Genomic DNA, 21,916 nt, shown 5'->3' on the forward strand with positions numbered 1-21,916 from the left:
CGGGGGGGGCCCGTGCAGGGGGGGGGGGGGGAGAAGGAGGAATGACTGCTAACGGGAAGTGGGCAGGATGCTTCTTTCTGGGGTGATGAAAATGGTTAAAAATCATCAAAATGTAAATTTTATGTTATATGTAATTTAGCAAAGTAAAAAAAATTTAAGTTGAATATTTTATACAAACACAATTAGCCACTTAAAAATGAAAGATTCATGGGGCCAGCAGAAGGTGTAGTAGTTATGTCACTGGACCCCCACATGAACAAAAGTGGTTCGAATCCTGGACCTGATGGCTTGAAACTCATGCCAGGCACATGTGTGTGCGTGCCCAAGATCCCGGGAGGAGACTGGAGGAGAAGGGATTGTGGTGTGTCATCCACCTACGGGGTGATTTCTCACTTTCCCTCTCACTGTCTCTGTCTCTCTCCAGAGAGCACACATGCCCTAAGGCAAAAACCTCTCAAAAAAGAAAAAGTCAACGATTCAGTGGCATTAGATATAGTCACAATGTCATGCAACCAGCACCTCTGTCTTGTTTCAGAATATTTTCATCCCCAAACAGGAATCCAGACCCATTAGTAGTCACGCCCCATTCCCTCAGCTCCCAGCAACCACTGCCTGCTTTCCATCTTGATGGATCTGCTTATCTGGATGTTTCATGTACACAGCATCATACAATGAGGTCTTTTGTGCCTGGTTTCTTTCACTAAGCTTTGTGTTTCAAGACTCATCCACAGTGTAGCATACATTCCTTTTCATGGCTGGATACTGTTCCATTGTATGGACATACCACAGTTTGCTTATCCATTGATCTGACATTGTATGGACACACCACAGTTTGCTTATTCATTGATCTGAATGAACATTTGGGGGTTGTTGCCACCTTTGGCTACTATGGTACACAGTGCTGCTATGCACGTGTGTGTGCAAATACTTGAGTCCCTGTTCTCACATCTTTTGGGTCTATTACCATTGGTGACATTTCTTCTTCTTCTTCTTCTTTTTTGTAGAGGTTTTCGCTATAGGGCACATGCGCTCGCCAGACAGACAGAGAGAGACATAGAGACAGAAAGCGAAAAATCACCCCCCCAGGGGGGATGGTCACGCCACAATCCCTTCTCCTCCATTCTCCTCTTGGGATCCTGGGCATGCACACATACGCCCCCGGCGTGAGTTTTAAGCCATCGGGTCCGGGATGCGAACCGCGGTCGACTACGTGGGAGTCCAGCGACATAGCCATTACGCTAACTGCTGGTTCCCACCATAGGTGAGTTTTCAACTGGGTTCCTGAGATGGGGGCTTCTGGATAGAGAACAGACAGGGAGTGAGTAGATGTCATAGCAAGAAACCTATGAGGTAGTCCAGGTGAGGGACCATGTTGATCTGACTGTGATGATGACAGCAAAATGGGAAGCAGGGGGTGGCCTGGGGCAGGCTTTGGAAGGAAGGAGAAGGCGAAGGGCTTTCTTCTAGGCTTGCCAGCTGTGGTTGCCAGCTGTGAAGTCCTGGAAGTGCTCTGCCCAGAGGCACTGCCCATAGTTGCACTCTTTCAGGCCTGCATGGACCTCATACCTGGGAATCTGCCAAGCATTAACCAACAATATCCACAAGACGGGCAAAGTGAGCAGCAATGAGCAAATCACTTGCCATGGCTACAAAGACAGAACTGCGTTCAGGGGTTGAGGGACACAGAAAGCACATGGCTGGTGGGGTCAGCCAATATGGAGGACTGGAGGAGGAGAGAGGGAGAACTTGCAGGCCTCAGGTGGGCCAGTAAGGGTTGCAGTTTGTTGAGGCCCAGAGGCTACAGTGCCCATGTTTTTAACTTTGGGGGCCAGGTTTCTTCTCTGCAAATCGAAGGTTGTAATAACAGTTTTCTCCTAGGTTATCATGAGGATTAAACACGAACTCACCTCCACATAGTGCCTGGCCCTCAATGAGGGTTCAATAGAAGGGAGCTGTTATTTTCATTTATTATTTATGTTTTATTCTGGATACATTATAGGTCTTTGCACTTGACTCTGGTACAGTGGTAATGCACTAAGAAGCCAGATTCCACATCCCAACCACGGTTCAAATCCCTGGCCCCATCAGCCCAAAACACACTGGGCACACAAGAATCCAAACTCCAACAGGCTGGAGTGATGAGGGAAAGGAATCATGGTATGACCAGAGCCTGTGGAAGGTGCTCCTCTTTCTCAACCTAGTTCACTTCAGACTCTTTAAGCCTCTAATTCAAAGGCCACTTCTTCCAGGGAGCTAATGTGACTTTGTAAAATGAACGAAATCATGTCCTGTGTGACCACAGCCACTTAGATTACCAAACTGCACTAGTCCTGATCACATCACTCTACACTGTTTCATCTAACATAAGTGCAGGGACTGTGCTTTCTCTTGTGTATTCCTGGCTCCTGGTACAGTTCTGAACCACTATAAATGCTCACTCAGGGAACGGGTACTCTAGCAAACAAAATGTTTTGAGTACTGACTGTAAGTCGGGCTCTGGGGCAATCACACATGAGTCTGTTAAATGACTAAAAGACTTGTCCCCATGTTCTGTGCTCACTTGGCCATTGCACGTGAGTTCCACTTCCCCACATCTACCTGTTAAGGTGGCACTTTCTGGAGGGCCTTCATACCTTCCTGGGAGTAGATCACAGATTCCACATGCCCAGCAGTCTGGTTGCTCTTCCTATGCCCCCCTGAAGCTTTCTGCACTCCTCTGAGCCCAGCCCTTCTTCTGAAATGGAGTTTATTGTGGCTTTACATTTTGTCTCTCCAAAGCAGTCTCAGTTCTCCAATCTGCCACTGGACACACCAACTCTCCAGACTAAAAATACCCTTGACATTTTTGAAGGCCTGAGGGCTAGAGCTGCTCTCCCGATGGAATGAGTGTCTTTGCAAGTAGAAGCAGGTGGTTAACACAGTTGTAGGCCAGGGGCACTTACCATAGCTCAGTCCTACCCACTAGGCCAGCTGGCTTGCTTTCCCAGCTCCCTCCTTGACCATGACCCCAAGCTCCTCAAGAGCAGATTATTTATGGATTAAACTATGTCCCCTTTTCCCTCAAAACTCATATGTTGAAGTCTTATCCTCCGATGTAACTGTATTTTCAGTTATTGCCTTTACAGTTATAGTTAAGGTAAATGAAGTCATAAGGGTAGGGCCCTAATCCAATGACATTGGTGCCCTTATGCAAAGAGAAAGAGACATCAGAGATATATCTCTCTTCTCGCCACACACAGAAAAGAGGCTATGTGAGGATACAGAGAGAAGGTGGCTATCTACACACAAGAAAGAGCAGCCCCACCAGAACCCAACACTGACGGCACCTTGATACTGAAGTTTGAGTCCAGAACTGTAAGAAAATAAATGTCTTTCTTTAAGTCATCTAATGTGTGGAAGTTTTTTATGGCATCTCTAGCAAACTAATATGACAGGTATCAGGGCGAGGTCAACTCCAGGCCCTCATACTGCCTAAGAGATAGTAAGTATGTGTACATCCCACTGTAGAACCTAATTTAAGACTAAAAATGAGGGAATTTCAAAATGTTTGTGGAAAAATGGAATTAAAATACGAGTTCATGGGACCAGCAGTTGGTGTAATGGCTATGTCGCTGGACTCCTATGTAGTCGACCGGGGTTCAAGTCCCAGACCTGGTGGCTTAAACTCACGCCAGGCACGTGTACGTGTGTGCCATTTTGGCGCAAAAAGATTGAAATCCATGCATAGCTTTTTCATAATACACATTTTCCATGAACTTTTGGAATACTCCCTCATATTAGACCCCTCATTCTCTTTTCTTCTTCTTCTTCTTCTTTTTTTTTTTTCTTTTTTTTTTGGAGAGGTTTTTGCTATAGGGCGTGTGTACTCGCCAGAAAGACAGAGAGAGACAGAGAGATAGAAAGCGAGAAATCACCTCCTAGGGGGGATGGTCATGCCACAATCCCTTCTCCTCCATTCTCCTCTCGGGATCTTGGGCACACACGTACACGTGCCTGGCGTGAGTTTAAGCCACCAGGTCTGGGTCTCAAACTGTGGTCGGCTACATGGGAGTTCAGCGACATAGCCATTATGCTAACTGCTAGTCTCTCATTCTCTTTTTTTTTAAATTATTATTTTAAGGTTTTTGTGATAGGGAGTTTGTGCTTCCTGGAGTGAGAAATCACCCTCCCCCCCACCCCAGCGCACGGCGACGGTGATGGCCACACTACAATCCCTTCTTCTCCATTCTCTACTTGGGATTTTAGGCATACATATACACACACCTGGCATGATTTTTTTTAGGCCACCAGATCCATGACTTGAACCACAGTCAGCCATATGAGAATCCAGCACCTTAACTACTATGCCCCCTGCTGGCCCAGATCACTCATTCTTAAAAATCCTTGGGCTTGGGACCAACAAATGTCATAATGTTTACATCGCTGGACTCCCATGTAGTCAAATGTGGTTGGAGTGCCAGAGCTGGGGGCTCAAACTCACTCTGAGCATGTATGTGTGCGTGCATGCCCAAGATCCTGACAGGAGAATGGAGGAGAAGAGATTGTGCCATGGCATCCCCCCTGGGGGGTGATTTCTTGCTTTCTGTCTGTCTCTGTCTCTCTGTGAGCACCCGTGCCCTATAGCAAAAATTCCTCTTTAAAAAAAAAAAAAAATCCTTTGGGCTTTCCCTCAGCATCACAGAACTGCCCTGCTCCTCTCACCTCTGGCTTGTCCTAAGTAATCCTATTCCTAGTGGCAGGCACTCTGCACTTCATCTGGGACTATCCTCATGTCTCACTTCATCAGACCACACAAAATGGACTCACTGAACATACTACCTCAATATCATCTCACTTTTAGTTTCTCCTTCCACACAATGAGCAACAATTCACTTGGCAGAATTTGTAAGTCATACCTAGTTACCATGAGGGTCTCCTCAGCATGAAAATGTGTCCCATTCTAGAATGAGAGCCAGGGAGGGAGGTGGTATTAGAGTAAGAGAAATACTCCCAGACCTTGAATGAAGCCTCTCGGCTTCTCAAGGCAGGAAAGCAGTTGTCTTATTTGATTAGGATTAACAGATTTTCCAAAGATAACCTATTTTGGTTTTACGATTCTATCTCTCCAGGCAATGTTTACAATATGTATTTGCAGAAACAGAGACTGCATGCCAGGAATGAGGCGAGGGGCCTAGCCGGCACTCACACAGTCTGTCATAAATATAATATTAGGGTGATGCCTGAAATTAATGGGAATCATTTCCCAATAAATATAGTCAGTTAGTGAGGTGTTCCAGGACCACTGATGGGAGATATATTTTGGTAAAATATGGGATTTTTATCAGTTGGGAACTGGGGGTGGGGGTGCAGAGAAGGCATAAATCTCCATGGAAGAAGTATCTTTTATGATTATTCAATTCCACAGTAGCTCTAAAAGCCTAAAGCAGATTCATATTTACAGTTCCTGGAAGTACCTGGTTTTTATATATTGAGGGAAGAATTAACATCAGGAGCTCCTCATGGAAATCACTGACTTCTGCCCACGGATGGCGGGACGGGAGAGGCTGTGCTGCAGGGTGCTCTGAGGCACTGAATTAGTTTCCTCTGCATTTGGGCTAGGAACAAAGGAAGCTACATCGCAATCAGGGCAGAAGGGCTCCTGGGAAGGTGGACCGCAATGCACAGAAGGCGGGCACTGGGAATGGGGGCTGGCATGGACTTAGGACAGCTGGGCAGGAAAAGTAAAAGGTGTGCTAGGGAGAAGGCTGAAGCCCACTCACTAAAGTCAGCCATGATGTGGGTGCCCCTGCCCGTCAGTCTGGGTTAAGCATATGCATCTCCAGTCATCCCTTCTGCCTGTACCCTCAATGCCTGAGAAGGAAGGAAGTCCAGTCTTGTCACTTGTGAATTTCCCTGAATGACCCTTACTTAGTTTTAAAGGTTTTTTTTTTTTTCTGCTATGAAAAGTAATGACCATCCATCTGTTATCTGAAATTGTAGTCTCAAAAATTCTAAAAACTATGAGTTTTTATGGGTAACATATTTGGCAGCAAAACCTGATTTGAACTGATGTGGGCTCTTCAACCTCCTTAATCATCCCATTTGATGGGGACTGTTTATACCTTTCACTGCAGGTATAATGTTAATATGTCTGATTATAGGGTGCTGTCCCAGCCTTCACCAGGACAGTCAGGGCATGCAGACTTGGTATCTTCCCAAGAGCCAGATAGACTCTGAATTCCGAAATGCATCTCCCCAAAGGTCTCAGATATGCCTTTGTAGACTTGAACTGGAGAGTTGTAGTAAGAAAGGCAAATGAGGGAACCAGCAGTTAGCGTAATGACTATGTCACTGGACTCCCACGTAGTCGACCGCGGTTCACGTCCTGGACCCGGTGGCTTAAAACTCACGCCGGGCGCGTGTGCGTGCGTGCCCAAGATCCCGAGAGGAGAATGGAGGAGAAGGGACTGCGGTGTGACCATCCCCCCTGGGGGTGATTTCTCGCTTTCTGTCTCTCTGTCTCTCTCTGTCTGTCTGGCGAGCGCATGCCCCCTATAGCGAAAACCTCTCAAAAAAAAAAAAAGAGAAAGAAAGGCAAATGACATAATGTGGAAAGTGAAAATCTTAAGGAAAGGAAAAACACAAGCAAAAAGTAGGCAAAGCATTTAAATACTAGCAGAAGAAAAATAAGTGGCCACTAAACAGGGCAATAATTCAATTGTACTTACAATTGAAGAAAGCAAATTGAAACCATAATAAACTTCTTTATCAGGTTAAAAAGTGAAAATGATCTGTTATTGTTAAGTATATGGTAGAAAGTTACTCCTTTCACACAGATTATGGGGGGGGGTAGAACAGAACACTTTTTTTTAGGTTTTTGCCATAAGGCAAGTGCACTCAACAGAGACAGAGAGAGAGAGACAGTGAGAAGGAAAGTGAGAAATCACTCCCCAGGGTTGTTGGCTATACCACAATCCCTTCTCCTCTACTCCCCTCCTGGGATTCCAGGCACACACGCACACATGCCTAGCATGATTTTAAAGCCACCAGGTCTAGGACTTTAAATGCAGTCAGCCATGTGGGATTAACCACCATGCCACCTGCTGGTCCTAGAACGTCTTTTTTTCTTTTTTAATTACAAGGTGTATGCACTAGCCAGAGAAAGACAGAGGCAGAGGAGAAAAGCATTCCCCGATGTGGCATGGTCATGCTGCAAAGGCACTGTGCTCCTCAGGTTGGTACCACATAGGAAACCCGGGTTCAATTTCTGGGTCAGCCTACAGACCAGGTGCAGTGTATGTATGTAGTCCCAGCTGGGAGGCTGAGGCAGGATTGTGACATGGTGTTCTTTTAGAATTTCCTCTGAGGACTTATCATATTTATATCCACACACGTACTTCTTTTCAGAATGAGTTTCTGCTGTCCAAACTCCTCTACAATTTTCTTTTCCCTTTTGACATGATGTCCTGGCCATCTTTCCACGCCATTGCCACAGCTCTCCCTCTGCAGCATGACACGGTGAAAGCATCATTGTCTGTTTCACCAGCCACCCACTGATGGACATCTGGGCTGGCTCCAATTTGGGGGCCTTAAGTTTTGAAAGATTTTTTGTCAACCAAACTGAATTTATTAAGTAATAATTAATTTGTTTCTCCATTTTTTTTGAGAGGTTTTTTTTTTAATTTTTCACTATAGGGCGCGTGCGCTCGCCAGACAGAGAGAGACATAGAGACAGAAAGCGAGAAATCACCCCCCAGGGGGGATGGTCACGCCACAATCCCTTCTCCTCCATTCTCCTCCCGGGATCTTGGGCACGCACGCACACGCGCCCAGCGTGAGTTTTAAGCCACCAGGTCCAGGACGCGAACCGCAGTCGACTACGTGGGAGTCCAGCGACATAGCCATTACGCTAACTGCTGGTTCCCTGTTTCTCCATTTTTAATTCATAAAAGACATACAAACTGCAAACCAGGGCTTCTGATTAGCAGGAGGCTTCTGGAACTGAGAGAATCTCTTCTCAGAACAAAGAAATTGGGCATTCGAAGGAGCCTGGGTAGCCTTCTGGAAGGTAAGTGTTTGAATTTCCTTTGTGTGACAAGCTTTTGCTTTTTAAAAATTTTTTATTTATCATTATTATTATTAATATCCTGTAGAGCACATGTACTCACTAGAGAGAGATGGAGAGAGAGAAAGTAAAAAAGCAAGCCTTTAGGTCTAGGACTCAAACCACGGTCGGCCATGTAGAAGTCCAAGCACCTTTATCACCATGCCAGTGCTGTCCCGCTTTTGCCTTTTTAACATAGGAGTAAATTCAGACCTAGAGAGGAGGGATGCCAAAAGCATAAGGAGTGAAAATCCCTGGTGGAAAGGTGTCCAAGGCAGGGGGAACAGCAGCTACGAAGGCACAGAGAAACTTGCACTTGGGTAAGCGGCCTATATATTCCGAGCCTCTTCTGTACAACAAGGATCGTCTTTCCTGCCTCTTCCTAGAGCCATTCTGTGGATTCACCCAGAGGAACATATTTGGGCCTCAACCAACTCATACATTTTAAAGAAAAATAACAACTAAAGACAAGATAGAGGGGGCCAGAAGGTGGAACAGCAGCAACACAATGCTCTGCAATGGTAGACCTACATGTGAAGGTCCTGGGTTCGTGTCCTGGGGCCTTCCTCTGCACACTTGGTACATGGATGCTTGTGATCCCGGTTGGCTGGGGCTGGATCATAGTGTGAAGACCCTGTTGGGGTATCAGTATCTCTTTCTCTTTCTGTTTATCTCTTTCTCTCTCATAGAAGAAATAAATAAAATGAGATGAAACTTCAAGCTCTTATCTCAACAAAAAGGAATTGCACTCCATGCTGATTGCTGGGGATGTAAAGTGAGCAGGACCCATCTACCCTCCAGGAGTTCAAGTTCTATTTTTGTATGAGGACAGGATGATTTCCCCAAGAAAATAAATGTTACTCCCAAAAGGGAATTAGATACTACATGGACAAAACCAACTGGGAAGAAGCAGAATGGAGGTGGCCAGGAGTTGGGGTTGTGGCAGAAAGTGGGGAGAAGCTATTTAAGGGATATGGGGTTTCCTTTTGGGGTGATGCAAATGTTCTGGAACTAGAGAGTGGTGATGGTTGCACCACACTGTGAGTATACTAAATGCCACTGAATGTACAGTGTCAAACGGTTCATTTTAACCTATGCAAATGTTACCTTACTGAAAACAAAAATCGGCTGGCAGCACTAGAGGGCAAGTGTAGCTCCATCATCACCTGGCCTTGTGGGGAAGGAGCTACTATGCATGGGCACATTATTTAACCTCTGATACCTCAGTTTCCTCATCTGTCAATTGCAGATAATAAACCTCTACCTCATAGAGCTGCCAGAAGAATGAAATCAGGCAGTGATATGGCACGAGCCATGAATTACAAGGAGTGCGATTGAGCTAGAGATGAGGGTAGTGGGGGAAACTAGCCTTTCTCCAGATCTAACTTAATATGCTAGGAAGGAATTCAGGAATCCTCAGATCTTGTCTGACTATAACATTCATGGCAAAGAATAAACATGTGGTTTTCATGTCATGTTTCTTACCAGACAAGGAAAACAGAGATTCTGCCAGGAACCTGAATGCATGTGATATTTTTAAAGGGACTAGAACAAGAACAAGGTTTCAGGTCAGTTGTAAATGTCCCTGTATTCAAAATAACCTTTGGCGAGTACCCATGAACTCTCTTTTCTGCCTTTATATAAAACCAATTATACACTGTCATTTGAACAATAAACAGAGGACTTTTTAAAAAGTACTATTGATGACTGTTCTATTGTTTAGAAAGCAACAACTGTGCCTTTGGCTTCCTCGTGGGCTGCTGGCTTCATGAAGGATGTTGGTAGAGCTTTTGGTAGCAGAGTTCCACAGAGGAGAGAGCAGATGTGTGCCTACCTCATCGATCAGAATGGTGGCATATTCCTCCAGGGTGGCAGCTACAGGATGGGATTCAGAAATGGTGTGCCAGGGGCTCTCTGAGAGTCCTCCAGAACAGTTAGTGGGCTGATATGGATGTGCCGTGGGAAAAGGGTTCCTTGGTCAACTGCATATAGGCAACAGAAGGATAAACAAAGTCCCACAGGGTTTGACTTTCCCATAAAGGTATAATCTGAAGAACTGGATTCCAGGGATCACACTTTGGGAGTCATGAGAGTACCACTTCCTTTTCCAGCTTATCTTTTTACAACTGAGAGCAATGCCTGATCTTGACTGGACTTAAATGTGTCCATTAAAACATTGAACGAACATTTATTAAAGACATATGCATGCTAGTGCGGGGTGGGGGCAGCCTTGAAAAGACATGTCTCTGCCCTTAAGGATAGCACGGTCTAAGGGAACAATGTGAGCGATAATAAGAACAACAATAGCAGGTGTTTACATGTGTCACACATGCTTAAATAAGTTCACTTGAAAATATCAATAGGCAAGTCAGGGCTGACCTGTGGCATGGAAGAAATGCTTAGCTCACAGGAAGTAGGATCCTACACAGTGCCCACAGTTCAAATTCCTGGTTCTGTCACCCTAAAACATGCAGGGTATGTGTATGAGTGCCCAAGATCTGATGGACTAGAAGACTGGTGGGAATCACAACTCGAACAGGCCATGTGGAGGGTGCTCATCTGTCTCTCTCTCTATCTCTGTCTCTGTCTCTCTCTCATGCATTCTATCATGAATAAAGAAGGAAAAGTATTGGGGAGACCAGCATTATTCCTATTTTACAAGTGAAGAAATGAGGTTCAGAAATAGTAAGCAGCTAGGCTAAGGGCACACAGCAGAGATGGCACAGTAAGGTTTTGAAGCAGATACTTGGCTCCCAAGGCCACAGGCATCACACCATGTGCTCCAAGAACATCCCAGTCAAAGGAGAAAAGCATAGGGGTTAACCTGTAGGCCACCAAAATGGAAGGTGGGGCTAGCAGAGACCTCTAGACACCTTCTCTGGCTTGTGGGATGAGGTGTTCATAACCTGTAAAAGTGGCTCTCAAGTGAGAAAGAACTGGGGAAAACACAGAACTAGCATATAAACATTTGTGAGAGGGGCCAGCAGACGGCGTAGCAGTTATGTCACTTGACTCCCACACGGGCTGACCGCAGTTTGGGTACCAGGCCCAGAAGCTTAAACTTATGCCAGGACCTGTTAAGGATAATGTGTATAGTATTCTTAGCTGGACTGACTTGAAGTGTATTTCATGCTGATAAATTCTCTTTACAAGTCAAATGATGTATAGCAACCGAGTATTTAAAATAATAATGATAATAATAAATAATGAAATTTAAAAAAAAAAAAAAAGGAAAAGAAACTCATGCCAGGAGTGTGTGCATGTGTGTTCAAGATCCTGGGAGGAAAATGAAGGAGGAAGGATTGTGGTGTGGCCATTTCCCCTGGGAGGGAGAGTGGAATTTCCAATTTCTCATACAACCCAACTCTATCACCCCTGGGCGCTGATTTCTCACTTTCCCTCTCACTGTCTCTGTCTCTCTGGCAACCACATGTGCCCTAAGGCAAAACCTATACAAAAAAAAAAAAAAAAAGCTATGGGTTACCTCGGCAAAGGGAGGCTGGAGAAGGAAACCCAGGGTGATGGAAAGGAGGAGATTTGAGGGCACAGTGGGAGGAACAGAGACTGGAACCAAGACATCTGGCCTCTTTCTGGATCTTGCTCCAATTTACTGTGCAGTCTTGCACAGGTCACTTACCCTCTCAGGTTTAAACAGGTTGCAGCATTACATACCACCCATGTTCTAATACTGTAATTATGGATCTGCTTCCCCTAAAAGACAGTCCCTCTCAAGGGCAAGAAACTTTGATTTGCCTTATTCCCAGTGCATGGTTTCATACCCAGAATACTTTAGGTGCTCCATAAATGTTTATTGATTGAATGAAAAAGTAGGTAAGGCTGTCAAAGGAAGACATTGGGTGTGGTTGATTTAAAATGGCATGAGAGTAGCAGCTCCTGAGATGTATTTTCCCAGCTTTCCACTAAAATACCTAAGAAAGCAGAAAGAATTGAAAACTCAGTGCTGACACCCAAGACTGACGAGCGCCTGTTGCTAGAATCTGGGAGGAACTGCCACAAATACAAAGCAGAGAGAGCTGGGTTGAGATAAACAACTGGGAGTCTATTCAAGTTTTATCTCCTGACATGGGCACCCTTCCAGGCCAAAAGGATGTGGGAAAGTACTCAACCTCAGACTCTGCAATTCAGAAAACTGAGGCAGAAGATGGAGTTTTCTCCACGTGAGGGTTGTGAAGGTGTGTGTGCAATATTGTTAGCAAAGTACTCCTCTTTCTTGCTGGGCCACAAGTCTACTATTTAGAGACTGCAGTTTCCAGAAGATAATAGGTCAGGGGAGAGGAAATAGAAGAATGTCAAAGCCATCTGTAACATTTTGTATCCTGAGAACCAGCTCCCAGAAGTGCTATTGGTTAGGGAAGATCCTGGGACAGTGCATGCTGGGGATAGTAGTTTCTAATGTTCTTTCAATGCATTGTGCTGAGGGATAGAAGGGATAGAATTGTGCAGTGGATAGAAGGGGGTCCCTCCTCAGTTCAACACAGTGTATTACGGGGGTGGGGGAGTATCTTTTAAAAGTTCTTGGGAAGTGTACATTATGAAAATATTATACATGGATTTCAAATTTTTGCATAAAACTATTTTAATACCATTTTCCATGAACTTTTAGAAGTCCTCTTGTAGATAAATGCCAAGTTGCTCTGGCTCTACCTGCTATACGAACCAACCAGTCTTCCATCTCGAGGTTTAGATTATTAAGTGGGGTTGAGGATCAACCAGTATTTCAGTGGACAATGGGCAAAGGGGGTAATGAGGACAATTCACACACTATCTACTGGCAAGAATGAGATTTGAATAAGCTTATGGAAAGAATAAACAAAAGCAAACCAATGGAGTGTATGAAAGAAAGATTACATAAAGAGGGAAAGGAAATGTCTTCCTAAAAGGAACACCCTACCTCTGAAAAAAGTTTACCATATGTCCTAAAAGAAAAAAAAATTAAATGTGTCTTGTATACCAAATAGAATGCAAAAAAGGCATAATTTCAGTAGAGCAGGAGCAGAAATTTCTAAGGACAGTATAGACAGAGATTAAAAATACAAAAGGAAAACTAAAATTGCAATGACATAATTTAAATACTCAGTGGAGTTGGTTCAAGTGTAGAAAGTGATCCTGTGAAGTAATGTGGAAACAAACTTGGGTAGCTCTTGTAAAATAAAGAGAACGACAAAATGATGAAAATTTTGGATAGAAAGATTACTTATGAGAGGTATTATCAGCTTAAGGAATGTGAGTATTCACAAGGAAAAAAAGAACTGAAACAAAAGTAACAAGTATGAACAAAAATTACAAAAAGCATTTTGGTCAGAAAAAAATAGTCCAATCATATAGAAAAACCACATAGACAGAAAAAGGACTTACTGTATTTCAGGCAGAATTAAAAAGAAGAGGCACACATTATTTTTGGTTATCCTTTGCGTTATTAAAAAACAAAAACAAAAACAAAAAACAACAACAAAAAAAACACATGGGACCAGCAGTTGGCGTAATGGCTATGTTGCTGGACTCCCACATAGTCGACTACGGTTTGAGGCTTGGACCCGGTGGCTTAAACTCATGCCGGGTGCATGTGCGTGTATGCCCAAGATCCCAAGAGGAGAATGGAGGAGGAGGGATTGTGGCCACCCCTCCTGGGGGGTGATTTCTCATTTTCTGTCCCTCTGTTTCTGTCTTTCTATCAAGCGCACATGCCCTATAGCAAAAACCTCTCCAAACAAAAAAACACATGAATGTATTCTCTCTCATCATATGTGGGTTCCCTGGGTGTAGATGCAAGGCCTTGCTCTGTGTCACTCCTATGGTTGCAGTGAGTTGACGGCTGGAATTAGATCGTTGAAGGCTTCTTCCCTTGTATGTCTACATACGAGGCTTGGATGGCTCGAACAGCTGGCACTGCTCTCTTTACATGACCTCTCCAGTTGGGTAACTTGAACTTCCTCACAACATGGCAGTCCCAATCAAGTTATTGGACTTCTCACATGGTAACTGGCTTCCTCCAAAGTGAATGTTCTAGAAGTCCCTGAAATAAGCTTCAAGGCTTACTATGAATTCACCTCACATAACCTTGAAATCACACAATCTTGTCCATTTCACTCTATTGGTCAAATCAAGACAGTGGAGAAAGAGAGTCAACCTCTCAATCAGGGAAAGTCTTGCATGTACAGGGAGGGAAGGAACTGGTGTCCATCTTGGAAACACACTCCCACACACTGATATACCCTTGAAAATGTTTGAAGGAAAAGGCATATAAGGATCCAAGTTGCAAAACACAGGCTACCTGAGAAAAATAAAAATCAGATTTCTCACATGCAACCCCAAATATGACAGCAACATTCCCAGAATTATGGAGGTAAAAGTCTATGACTTAGTAATTTTATACTCAGTCAAATTATTAGTCATGTGTGAAAGTGTCTTAGTCTGTTTTCCATTGCTATAATAGAACACCACAGACTGGGTCATTTGTAAAGAAAATAAGTAATTTATTTCTTACAGTTCTGGAGGCTGGAAAGTCCAAGGGGTTGTGCCAGCATCTGCTCAGTATGTGGTGAAGATCTTCTAGCTGTATCATGACATGGCAGAGGCCATCACCTGGTAAGACAGAGTAAATGTGTATGAGAGAGAGCAAGAGTCACTTTTACAGCAACCCACTCTTGTAAAAACCCATCAAAATCCATGAGTCCATGAATAGACTAATCCGTTCGTGAGGGCCACATCCTCATAACCTAATCACTTCTTAATCAGTCCCATATCTTTTTTTTTGAGAGGTTTTCGCTATAGGGCGCGTGTGCTCGCCAGACAGACAAAGAGAAACATAGAGACAGGAAGCGAGAGATCACCCCCCAAGGGGGATGGTCACACCGCAATCCCTTCTCCTCCATTCTCCTCCCGGGATCTTGGGCACGCATGCACACGCGCCCGGTGTGAGTTCTAAGCCACCGGGTCCGGGACGCGAACGCGGTTGACTACGTGGGAGTCCAGCAACATAGCCATTACGCTAACTGCTGGTTCCCCATCAGTCCCATATCTTAAAACTGTTACAATGGCAGTTAAGTTTCAACATGAGTTGTGGAAGAAATATAAAAGCCATAGTGGAAAGCAACCAAGAAATATTCTCTGATAATTAAGAACTAAGAGAATGCACTGCTCATGTGATCTTTTGAAAAAGTCACTTGAAGATATACTCCAGTCAACCAAAAAGTGAATCTCGAAAGATGCCTGAATTGGAAGGCCAACGAAGTAGTCTCTGCTTCATGGCAATGTTTCCAGGAAAAATAAAACTGCCTAATATTTGGTGATGATCATATATAAAATAAATGGGGGCTGAAAATTTTCTGCATAGAACCTGCAGAATTGCTTCTACCACTCTCAAGTGTCCCAAGATACTGTGTACGGGCAGAGAAAGGCCTCATTCCCTCTAGGGATTAGCAGGTATTGTCAGTGAATAAAGTCAGACAAGTAAAACAAGGAAGTGAAGAAAAATAGGGAACTGGAATCCTTCATGTCCATTTTATAGGGAAAAAAGAAAAACATAAAGACTACAAGAGGGAAGTGACCTGTCCCGTGTCTTCATAGCTACTAGGATCAGGAAAGCTTATGCATACTGGAAGCTTCCTCACAAGTTTACAGGGATGCTGGCTTTATAAGGAGACAGGAGAGGCCTCTGTTTCTAAGAGGCGGATATGAGAGCAACCATTAGCCAGGGGCTCATGGCCCTGCCACTGGGCACTCTAGTCCATAGCTATTCACCACCAGCAAGGACAGGCCCTTGTCCCTCTACCAGCCCGATCAGCCCTCTCTAACTTATTCCTTCCTTGTCTCCGTTCTTCCATTTTCCCTCCTTTCCCACCTGCCTGCCCCCTTACCCCTTTTTCTTTCCTTTTTTAAAATGTTTTTGCAATAGGACATGTGTGCTCACTGGAGAGAGAAAGAGGCAAAGTGAGAAATCATACTCCTGTGGGGGAGGGCCATATAATCTCTTCTACTCCATTTTCCTCTCAGGATTTTGGGTATGTGCACCCACATTCCCAAAATCTTGTGTGATTTTCTTTCTTTCTTTCTTTTTAGGTTTTGCCATAGGGAGCATGCATTCACCAGATAGAGACAGAGAGAGGCAAAGTGAGAAACTGTCCTCCCAGAGGGATGGCCACACTGCAATCCCTTTTCTTCCATTCTCCTCTCATGCCCAGTGTGATTTTTCAAACTACTGTGTCTAGGAGTCAAACCACTGTTGCCCACGTGAGAGTCCAGCACCTTAACCAATACACCACTTGGTCCTGCCTTTCCTCAATCTATCTCCCCCCTTCTCTTTGTTTCTTTCTTTCTCTTACTCAACAAACTCTTTTAAGCACCTTCTATGTGCATATAATCAGGATAGGTTTTCAATGTGACACTTCTCACCCATCTCAGTGTTGGCTCATCTGTCTCTCATCTCATCAGATCTGTAGAAATGGGGTTTTATACTAAAATACAACAAATTTCTGCAAGGCCAATGGTATAATAATTACTCTACAGACAAAAATCACACAAAATTAGCTGAAAAACTAATGTGGTCCTTCAACTTTGTTCCTCCTCAGTAATTTCAACTTTGAAAATACTGTTATTTACATTTAAGAAAGAACTGATGAACAGGTGCATACATGTGGATTTTACTAGGCCTACAACAACTTAAGCAAGCTTAACCAGCCAGAGTTGAACATTCACTTCCTAGAGAGGCCAGCTGCTTTGCAAAGATCTGCCCATCTTTGCCCCAGACCTCATCCCTGATCATAGTTACAGACTGAAGTTTCCGTCCTCTATGGAAGCCACCCAAGTTGGGGGCTCAGGTGAAGGAAATGCTTCATTCCAGAACTTGGACCATGTTTGAATTTACACCTTTCCATAAAACCATGAACCTCTCTCTCCTCCATTCATCTTTCCCTCCACCAAGTTCCTCCCCTTAAAACCTCTTTTGGAAAGTCTTAATGTGTTGTTTTGCTCTAAGATTAAAATAAACTCAAACTTCTGGTTCCTTCTATCATTGTACCATCACGTTATAGGGGAAGGCTTAAATGTTCTAGACTTGTTTGGGTCCTCCATGTCCTTTTTTTGCTGAAAATCATCATTTTACTGTTAACTTTTTCTCTTAAGTTTGTGCAAATTGTCTGATGCTTTTGCTATAATCAAAACTATGTGAGACAGACATTATGTTGAGTGAAAGAAGCCAGACACCATATGAATTTATTTATGTGGAGGGTAAGAACAGGCTAAATGAATCGAGGTCAAAATAGTGATTCGCTCTGGTGATGTGGAATAGGTATTGATGGGCAAGGGACATGAGGGAACTTTCCAGGTGCTGGATATACTCTACCTCTTGACCTAAGTGGTGGTTATATAGGTGAGTACATTAATCAACATTCAAACATTCATTGAATTGTACATTTAATATATGTGCTCTTTATATGTGTTATACCTTGATTTTTAAAAATATATGTGAGCTAGTTTCTTTCCACTGCAAGTTAGTACTAAAATTTTTTCATTTTTTTTCTGTCCTTTGTATTATTGGCTTGCTTTATTGCTCTTTCCTTCTGTCAATATATTTTTAAGATGCACTGTTCAGTTGCTTTTATGGGTGTTTTCCCCACCCCAATATATTATTTCCCATTATTGTAATCTAGTATGGAAGCTAAGATTCATACTCAAGTATGAGTATGGAAGGAAGTATGAGAATTCCTAAGGATGAAGGCTAGAATGTAGTAAGTGATCTAGCAATTAATGTCCAATCTAGTGGCAACATAGGAAGAACAAACTGGAGTTCCATAGGCTGGGGACAGATCATGGAGGGCTTGGATACCAAACCAGTTTTGGTAGACAGCGGGGAACAAAAGGAGAGTATGATCAAACCCATGTTTCCCAAAGAGAAATATGGCAGTGTGTCCAAGATAGGGCAAGGCCTAAAGGCTGGGAAACCATGGAAGAGAATACTGTGAGAGTCCAAGCAAGAAGTAATAAGCCTTGATTCAGTTAAAGAACTAGAAAGAAGGTGACAGATATCATAAATAATGTGCCCGATGAGTGCAGAGACCAAGAAAGAGGAATTGTTGAAAAAGAGGAAACAAAGGTATGACCATCAGAAGTATGGCTCCCATAAGACTGGCTTTGAGTCCCTGCTCTCCCTACATACTAGCTGTTGATGTTAGGTAAGTCTTTTGATCTTTATTGAATCAACTCAAAGACAAGATGGTAGTTTTGTGAAATTTGCAAGGTTCCATCTTCTTGACAACAAGTACCTGTCACATAGGATTAAATGAGATACCAAACTATCAAAGTGTCTTTGACACAGCGGGTGCTCAGTGAATGAGACTTAGTATAATTATTTTCATTACCATTATTATTATTCAGAATACTATTACAAATGACTAAAAGGCATCCAACAGAGAGAGAGAGTGAAAAAGTGTGCAAAAGATATGTTCCGTTTTCCTTTTTCTAAAGTTTCATTTATTTTTTCCATGTACAAGAGAGATAGAGAGAAAGAGAGAGAACCCCCAAAGGGAACTTACTACCACAATCTACCTCAGCCTCAACCAGCCCTGGATCGTGGACATGCATGTTAACATGGAACCATCTCATGTGGGTCAGTCTCACAATGTCCTATATTACCACTGAGCCTCTATCTGGCCCTGAGTTTAGTTTTCTTTTCAGCATATGCTTTAAGAGCCAATACATGGTTTGCCACATTCTCTTCTCCTTCTGCTACAAGCCCAGTGATGCCTCAGATGGAGGCCATTCCACTGGCCTAGATCCCAATAAGACGATAACATGGAATAGAGCCACAACTTCCCCATAATCAACATATAGCCCAAGTGAGAAATAAACTATGTTGTCAACTATGGAGGTTTAGGAGATATTTGTTACTGAAGCATGATTCAATCTCTCCTGACTGTTACAAAGGTTAATTAATTGCCCAATGATCCTAATCTGTAATATATACAAGGCTGAAGCAAAGAAAACTCCCACAGGTTCCTCCAGAAAGGCTTACAAAAATGACACGACTCCAATCTTTTCCATCATAACAACAATCATAGCATCAGACTGTTAGCACACGCCAAGGGGGATAATTTGGGTGGAATGGGAAGATGCTCTGTACCCAGTATTTTACTGTTAAGGGCAAATTTGCAGAGATTTGGAAAATTGGGTGCTGTGTGGAGTAAACATACAGAGCAAGTTTTCAGCTACAACACAGCTGAGCTCAAGGGAATGGGGTTTGATAGTTGGTGTCAGCATAATGAATTAAAAAAATAAAACACTCCAGAATGTCTGCGAAACACTGTCAAGTTAAAAATCATGCCCATGGGTTTTTTTTTTTAAAGCTATTTCTCTAGCTTAACTATGGCTAATAATATCTCATTTTGTTAATTCACAAGAAAGGTCTTTTTAAAAATACCATAGCATGTCATTTTCCAGCCTAAACCCTTTCAATGACTTACCATTACCTTGAAGGTCAAGTTGAAACCATTCAAATGACATATAAGACCCTTCATGATCGGGTCCTGCTCATTTACCCAGCTTCACATCTGGCCATTCTCTCCTCCTATCCTATAATACCATCACTCAAGGACTAAAAAGTCCTAGGAGAAGCCATGTCCACTTTGCCACTGAGCTCTTGCACTTGCTGTCCTGTCTGCAATACTCTTTGAACCATGAAATTATTCAGTTCATGTGTAGAGCACCAGCAAATAGGATGCTCTAAATGTTTGAAATACTTTATCCTTCTCAAAAAAAAAAATTGAACATGGGGAATTACAATGTTTTCTTAGCGTTCCCTTGTATTTTGCTGCTCAGTATTATTTTTCATTTTTCTTTCTTGGAGAGGTTTTTGCCATAGGGTGCGTGTGCTTGCCAGACAGAGAGAGACAGAAAGTGAGAAATCATCCCCCAGGGGGGATGGCCTTGCCCCACTCCCCTCTCCTCCATTCTCCTCTCAGGATCTTGGGCATGCACGCACACGCGCCCGGCGTGAGTTCTAAGCCACTGGGTCTGGGACTCGAACTGTGGTCAACTACATGGGAGTCCAGTGACATAGCCATTATGCTAACTGCTGGTCCCCTTTTCTTTCTTTTTTTAAGAGAGCAATGGGTGGGAGAGAGAGAAAGATAGGTCTTTATAAAATTTTTGCCAGATGGCAGGTACACGCACAAGAGAGAGCAAAAGAGAAAAGGAGAGGGAGAAAGGAACTCCCAATGGAAAGTGGTTATGCCACAATCCGCTCTCCATTTCTGCATGCTGTTGGGATTTGAGGCACACACATGTGACTGGCATATTTTTCAAGCCACTAGAGCTGGGATTCAAACTGCTCAGTCAGCCATGTGGGATCAGGCTCCCTTAACCACCTGGTCAAGGAGCCAGCCTGAGATAGGTATTTTTAACAGTCTTGCCATGTTACAGTCTTCTTGCCCTTAATGTGCCAGTAAGCTGGGACCACAAGCACATGCCTCTGCACATGGTCCATTTAGGATGGGTTGAGAATCAAGCCTAGAGTTCCCTCATGGCCTCAGGCATCACACAACAGCACCCTCCCACTTATGTCACTGTGACTGGGCTTTGTTATTCTTCTCAGTTACACAGGGACCCATCATAATGTCTTCCTCACTCAATGCTATGCTAAAGGTTGTAGCCTGACCTGGCTTCTGGAACCACAGCTAATTTTCTTTATTTTTCCAGTTTTAGAGCAAATATGACCTCTCCCAGGAAAGTTAGTGTGGCCCCCTTCCCCAACCAAGATCAATAGCCTTCCTCCAGGTTACTAGAGTATTCAGTGCTTCTTCCATGGCAGCAATGTTCACGCAATGACTTTAACCCTGTTTAAATGGCACATACCTCTAAGTTGAACAAAAACTCCATGAGGATAGGGATGGCAATCTTATTCTCCACTATATTTCCAATTGCTGGCCCAGCACCTGGAATGTAACAGAGAGTCAATAAACATTACACTAAATGGTGAAACTGAAATATGCATCACTCACCCATGGACATAATACACATTTCTATCCAATGATTTCAGCATTGATTTGGTCAATGCTGAAAAAATTTTCAAAAAAAAGACATGAATTGTTTGAAGCAAGCATTGAGTTCTCAAAATCCAAGCCCCTATTTTTTTTTAGAAAAAATAACATAACATAAATACATATAACATATTGTGTGATAAAATACACATAACAAAATTTTGCCATTTTCACCATTTTTAAGTATTGTATATAATTCTGTGACATTAAGCACACTCACAATGTTGTATAACCATCACCTCTATGTATTTTCCAAACTTTTTCATTACCTCATTTACAAATTCTGGACCTATTAAGCAATACTTCCCCTCAGTCTCACTTGCCCACAGCCTCTGATAACCTCTAATCTACTTTCTATTTCTATGAATTATCACTTTTGATATTTCATGTACATGGAATCGTATGACAGGTAGCTTCGTGCCTTAGCATCACAATTTCTTTCTTGTTTTTGGAGAGGTTTTTGCTATAGGGTGCGTATGCTCACCAGGACGACAGAGAGCAAAAGAGAGCCAGGAAGTGAGAAATCGCCCCCCAGGGGGATGGCCATGCTGCAATCCCTTCTCTTTCGTTCTCCTTTTGAGATCCTGGGTATGCACACACATGTGCATGGCATGAGTTTAAGCCACTAGGTCTGGTACTCGAACTGTGGTCAACTACATGGGAGTCCAGTGACAAAGTCATTATGCCAACTGCTGGTCCCTTTTTTTTTCTTTTTAAGAGAGATTTTTGCTATAGGGTAGAAACAGATAGAGACAGGGAGATAGAAAGTGAGAAATCGCCT

The 21,916-nt window shown here is 43.3% G+C and overlaps 1 protein-coding gene across 1 annotated transcript in view; it reads right to left on the bottom strand.

The window, feature by feature from the left end:
* Window positions 1-21,916, bottom strand: part of CUX2 (cut like homeobox 2) — a 358,029-nt gene that overhangs the window by 325,540 nt on the left and 10,573 nt on the right. Inside the window, exons 2-3 of the mRNA XM_006148019.3 lie at window positions 20,951-21,030; window positions 14,589-14,686 (exon numbers count right to left, since the gene is read on the bottom strand). Of these exons, the coding sequence (XP_006148081.1) occupies window positions 14,589-14,666 (78 nt within the window). The 5' untranslated portion in view covers window positions 14,667-14,686; window positions 20,951-21,030. The remainder of the gene's footprint in view (window positions 1-14,588; window positions 14,687-20,950; window positions 21,031-21,916) is intronic.

This window comes from Tupaia chinensis, unplaced genomic scaffold, assembly GCF_000334495.1.
Source record: "Tupaia chinensis unplaced genomic scaffold, TupChi_1.0 Scaffold000226_1, whole genome shotgun sequence".
Classification (NCBI taxonomy): Eukaryota; Metazoa; Chordata; class Mammalia; order Scandentia; family Tupaiidae; genus Tupaia; species Tupaia belangeri.